General features: G+C 43.5%; 1 protein-coding gene across 1 annotated transcript; it reads right to left on the reverse strand.

Moving 5' to 3' along the window:
• Positions 1 to 243: 243 nt before the first annotated feature.
• Positions 244 to 2462, reverse strand: LOC147640886 (putative alpha-1,2-galactosyltransferase C1289.13c). Its single transcript, XM_086816313.1, has 5 exons — positions 1746 to 2462; positions 1383 to 1415; positions 1205 to 1295; positions 855 to 1118; positions 244 to 753 (listed from the first exon to the last, which is right to left on the reverse strand). Exons 1-5 carry the CDS (start codon positions 2304 to 2306, stop codon positions 626 to 628), a joined length of 1077 nt encoding a protein of 358 aa, XP_086672439.1. The 5' UTR covers positions 2307 to 2462; the 3' UTR covers positions 244 to 625.
• Between the last annotated feature and the right edge of the window lie 3428 nt (positions 2463 to 5890).

Genomic DNA, 5890 nt, shown 5'->3' on the forward strand with positions numbered 1-5890 from the left:
CATGCTGGCAGGTAATTTCTGCATCTCTCCGAGAGACTCTGTATTATGAAAGAGGAATGGCTTTAAACACTCGCACAAATAATAAAGAGAACTCAAGGAATGTAAAAGAGATTGTGACATGGGTCAGAATCATGGACAAATAAACAGTGAACAATACATGGCAGGAATGTGGTCTTTAACACCAATTATAAAAAATTGAACAGAATAGCACAAAACAGACCTCTTCACATATGAGAGCTTAAATTGAAGCAGTGTAGATTTCCTAAATTATAGTAACAACCAGTTTATCATATAATGATGCTGCAGGTAATCTAAGTGTCTCGCAGAGACTCTGTATTGTACAAGAGGTGGATACTATTCGCTTAAATGACTATGCACTACGCAATGAGATACCATCCCAATCAAGCTGGAGGCTACTCATGTGAAACAAAAGAATAAAAGATAGGAACTATGATGAGCCACCATCACTTCCTGGCCTAACCCCACACCAGCCATCTCGTCGCTACCGCCGAGACAAATTAGGTAGCCTTTCGATAGGTAGTTGTTGTGGCAAAGAATCAAAGAATCAAAGAATGTGAAATGTGGTCTAAAAATTTAGGAAAGAATGTTAAGAATAATTTCTCCATCAGTATCCTTCCTTGCGCGAAAGGCTTTTATCGTCCTCTTCAACCTCCTGAAGGATCCTCTGTATCCATGCTTTTTTGTCATTCAATCCAGCCAGATGCACCATAAAGTCACCTTTGGAGTAGACACCTATAAACACACACACACAAAAAAAAAAAGTTAAGTAATGTCATCATTCAGTGCTAAGGAGTGCCCAAGAAGGGGCTTCAAAATGGTGACTCTAGGCATACCTTGCCACACGGTTTTGGGCAAAGACATCAACCGATGGCCACTTTTCAAGGATGGCCTCCAGAAATATGAATTAAATGCACACTGCATCTGAGGGATGCTGACGTGTTGTTTAAACTCTTCTTCTGGCATGGCTTGTATCAAGTACTTCAATGCATCGTTGTCCCCACTCTTCATTTGACCAAACGGTCTAACAAATGAGGTTTGGTTCCACCAAAGGTCCAAAAATTGTATGCTCCACTCAGTGTTCCGAAGGAAGAACATCCCTTGGTCAATGTCACCGGGATAGCTCGTTATTCAAAAGCATATGCAATTTCATAGAATTGAGCACACAATTCAGACATGTGAATACCTGCATTTACACCTGTAACATCCTTGGTGATGATTAAGTCTGGCATATCACTTTGATCTGTGTTTCCCACCACAGATTCAATGATGTCATCCTGTAAGAAAAGCAGCTCTTCAATTTTCATGACTTGGGGAGAATAACCATAATAAAACCTGTTTAATTGGAGATTATCAGCACTTACCAGAGAAACTTCAGGATTAGTCACAAGAGAATCCTGCTCCAGAAATAAGGCAACACGCAGAAACTTAAGATAGCAGTGGCAACATAAAGATTACCAACATGAGCTAAGGCAAGACCAACATAGCAATATGCAAAGATAAACAGATGAAATAACATGCTACGTACACCAAAGTAACTTTAGCAACTAAGCAGAAAGCATTTGGCTAGATTAACATGGCAACCTGCATCAATTGGGTAGCATAAACATGGCTGACTAAGATGGCAAAATGCAGTGAATCGCTGCATGCCCTGGCATAAGATTGACATGGCAACATAGCAGCTAAGAACATCTCAATGCTATGACTGCTTCTCAATGATAGCTTACCACATCGTTCCAAAAGACCCAATCAAAATTGGGTAGATGCTTGCGTACGGCCAGGATTTTGCTCCAGCTAGGTGGCCTTGCCGCATCCAGCATGTCACTGGCATCGATGAACTCATAGCCATGGCGCTGTACATAGCTCATCTTGTTGGGGGTCACCAAATCCATCAATCCTTCAAATGATCGGCCGGGGATGCGGTCTCCTCCATCTGTGCATGTAACCATGGCAAACCTGTAAGGAATGGCTACAATGCGGTTGCTGAGGGCATCTCCGCGGCCAGGATTTCCATGAAAGCATTGGCGGCCCAGGAAATTGGCGCTTAAAAGGAGGGCACCGGAGCAGTAGATGAGGCTGGCACATAGGGCGGCAAATAGCAATACGCCTAGAAGGATGTACTTGAGGTAGAAGAAGAGGAGACTCCGGCTTCGGAGATGAGGCTCTGGGTTGCCTTTGGAGGACTGGTGGATACGGTTGAGGGAAAGGTCCATGGCAGAGGCAAAGGAGAGAGCATCAGGGAGCTTGGTGGGGCGGCGTTGAGGGAGAGCGTCAGGAGAAGAGGGCATGGCTTTCACTCCGGATAAAGGCAAGGAAGGCGATGGCAGTGCAGGCAGCAAAGCTTGAAGAGGGGGAGGGGGGGAGGGAGGGAGGGAGGGGGAGAGGGGCTCGCCTTCTTGATCAACATGTGGCACCTCCTTTTCTGATTTTTACAGAGTGAATTTGCTGGATCTCGTCGGCCCTCCTTTTCTGCCCCTGATCGTATCGAATAATTTGTGGGACATGCGAGCCGTTGCAGAAATGCATATTGCCCCACCTGTTTTTTTTTTGTTTTTTTCCCAGCAGTAGGGATATTCTTTTTTTAAAGGTTTATGATGCTGCTAATAATATATAGTGGGTCAATAGAACTGAATCTTTAATAAGAATCTTCTTCATCATAATCTCCATGGGGGGGGGGGGCCAGCAATGCTGGCCCATTGTACAACTTATCGTTTGGACTCCATTCCATGGTGCATGCACAAGCAGCTGTCCTACCATTTCTTTTGACAACCCAACCTTTTCAGCAAAACCAACCCCTCAAACTACATAGCTTGGCATGAAAATGCCCTCTATTTTTTCTCTCAAGCATTGTGACTTTTTTTAAAAGAGGAACGCAATTTTTTTTTAAAGAGGAACGCAGTAAAGAGAGTCCAAATCTTCAAGATTGGAGTACTACACACGCGACAACACACCACCCACCACCCACCACCCACCATTGCCCATGCACGTCACCTGCATATTTCACTAAGGGCATCACATTTTTTTTAAACATCTTGTACCTCACAGCACGTGCGGACACAAGCACCTGCAACTAACCTCATCAATGACAACCCTCCAGGTAAGTCTCTGGATGAGGGGACGATGGCATGGACACAAGCTTGGCCATGGTAATTCCATTGCCTGGATCACCTCGACCTTGTAGGGGTACCTCCAAAGAGCTTCAAAGAATTGAACCGTACTTCAACTCCAATTGTACACACACATAACCTCCCCCTGCTTGATGATGCTGTTAGCCACACGAAGCCCAATCTCTAACCATCAAGCTATGAGATCTAGGGTTAATACAATGTCATTCCAAGAAGGTCCAGCCCGCTATCTACCCAGGCACATCATTCAATGGTAGTCTTGACGCAAATTTCACCAATCAAAAGTTGTCGGTCACTTCCACTAACCACCTGAACTTGAAGGGCCTAAAACACTTCCACAACAGAAGGAGGCCTTGCATGAAGAACTTCTACATCACCTATATCTTTCATGCTACCTCGGCAAGTTGCCTACCACCAGGGCTACCTAAAGATTATCAACAACATGCCCTATATCTATGGGCTGCACACCTATATCTTTCATGCTACCCTGACTTGCCTACCACCAGGTCTACCTAAAGATTATCACCATGCCCTGCTGCATACCATTTAACCTTGCATGCCAACTTCACACTGTATTCTAGACCATCCTCACCTTTCCGCGACTAATAACTGCTTCATCACAAACCTAGGTGGGTGATACAAGGACACGATCACCATTAGAAAGCCCCAGGGTATGTTAACCACTTTGTGGGTCAACATGGTTTCAATCACCCGACCTACCATAAGACGCTTTGCCATCTTACCTACTCGAAATGGGCACTTGTCTTTTGTAAGATGGTGTTGGACTTTATAAAGCGGCTTTACCATGAGCTTAATGCCAAATAGGGAAGTCACTAACTTAGTGTGCATGCTTGCTTATGACTAGAACTAGTAGACTAGGACTATTTTTAAATTTCATCTAGCCTAGTGTGAAAGCTAGTCACTTGTATATACGTCATTTTTGTCACTAAGCATTCCCTTGTAATAGAATACTTGTGAGCTCTCCTTCTCCTCCCAATCTCTTGCTCGTGTTCTATTGGATCTTGCATGCTTTATGGATGGATTTGATTTCTCCCTCTCATTAGCTTTCTTCCCCATCCACCTTCTGTGAGAGAAAACCATCGTGTGAAGGCTATCTCCTTCTTGCCTCCATCTAGGCAAAGGAAGCTCTATCTTCACCACCTTAGCAATGGATCATTCTAGTGCGACAATCAAGAGAGGACATGATGGACAAGCTAGCACATCTACACATGAAGTTATATTACGACTCTACAGCAAAGTACCAAATGACACATGATTTGGTAAGGCTAAGTGTTACATTATTGGCCCTCTATGGTCTATTGGTCTATTGGGAATGCCCATCCGACCATTGTGCCATGCTTGCAATTAGTATCATGAGTGATGTCATATTAAATACTACATTATAAGTGTGATTGGCATATGCTTTGCGAGTCTATGCTATGTATGCTATGATTGGGTGATGCCATGTGTACGCATGCTAGTGTTGTTGATATTGGTGTTTGATTGCCTCACCTAACATGTTGACTTGTTGAGTATAGGTGATGAGTACGAGGATGCCAAATGAGGCGTCGTACTTGTGCCAGGGTCATCGAATGAGGTGTCGCACAGGCATGAGTGTACAAGGGTCACCGAACGAGGTGTTGCACGCACGAGGGTCACCAAACGAGGTGTCGCGCGGGTTTCGTCATGTGCATGGGTGTTTACATCGCCTCGATATTTATGAGTTATATTTCATTATTTTTGGTTGGTCGTGTGCCATTTATTTGTACTCGAATATTTATGCACCCCGATGTGCACGGGTGTAGTGCGTGTGAACTAGAGGTTCACTATTGTTTTTGGTACACACGAGATGTGTGTGAACATCCTTTAGAAGGATTGATTATTTTTGTAAAAGAGCCCTATTTTTTGCTAAAGCTTCACGATTGGCTCAAGGGCTATTTTTGGGAGAATCTATAAAGGATTAAGGGAGAGTGGCCCTCCCTCCACGTGGGCAAAGGAGGGGGGCCTATTTCAAAATGGCCACTCTTCCTTCAAGCTTGAGGAGGAGCCAAATCTCACATCTTCCAAAGCAATTTTGAATTTGAATCTAAGAAGATCTCATCTCACATCTTTCAATGAAATCTTTGTATACATGCTTACATACCTATAGATACACACTTATATATATTATATATGTATGTGTATCTATAGGTATGTAAGCATGTATATATAAATAGTGTACATGTGTGTGTGTGTGTGTGTGTGTGTGTGTGTGTGAGAGAGAGAGAGAGAGAGAGATTACATGAAAGATGCATTTATTTGAGAGTGAGTACACCTCACCACTCATCCCTACTATTAAAATTTAATCTAAAATTTAATTAATTAAAATTATATATATGTGTAAATCTATTTAAATGTGTGTGTGTGTGTGTGAGAGAGAGAGAGAGAGAGAGAGAGTTTCTATGTGAGAGAGTGTGCGTGAAGAGAGAGAGAGTGTATGTGTGTGTGTGCATGAGAGAGAGAGAGTGCGTGAAGAGAGAGAGAGTGTGTGTGTGTGTGCATGAGAGTTTCTATGTGAGAGAGTGTGCGTGAAGAGAGAGAGAGAGAGTGTGTGTGTGTGTGTGTGTGAGAGAGAGAGAGAGAGAGAGAGAGAGGCTGAGAATTTCTATGTAGGAGATAGTTTGTGTGGGAGAAGATAGTGTGTGTTTTCATTAGTGTATGTGCGGTGTGTACATGTGTGTGTGTGTGTGTGTGAGAGAGAGAGAGAC

The sequence above is a fragment of the Cibotium barometz genome, chromosome 2 (genome assembly GCF_041138505.1).
Source record: "Cibotium barometz isolate CiBa-2024 chromosome 2, ASM4113850v1, whole genome shotgun sequence".
In the NCBI taxonomy this organism is placed as follows: Eukaryota; Viridiplantae; Streptophyta; class Polypodiopsida; order Cyatheales; family Cibotiaceae; genus Cibotium; species Cibotium barometz.

What these genes read in the sequence shown, in the direction of transcription:
- LOC147640886 (XM_086816313.1), bottom strand. Translation starts at nt 2,306, where the DNA reads ATGCCCTCTTCTCCTGACGCTCTCCCTCAACGCCGCCCCACCAAGCTC. An exon ending in CTAATCCTGAAGTTTCTCTG is followed by an intron (nt 1,296 to 1,382) that starts GTAAGTGCTGAT and finishes CTTTTCTTACAG; the next exon opens with GATGACATCATTGAATCTGT. An exon ending in GCCCAAAACCGTGTGGCAAG is followed by an intron (nt 754 to 854) that starts GTATGCCTAGAG and finishes GTGTGTTTATAG; the next exon opens with GTGTCTACTCCAAAGGTGAC.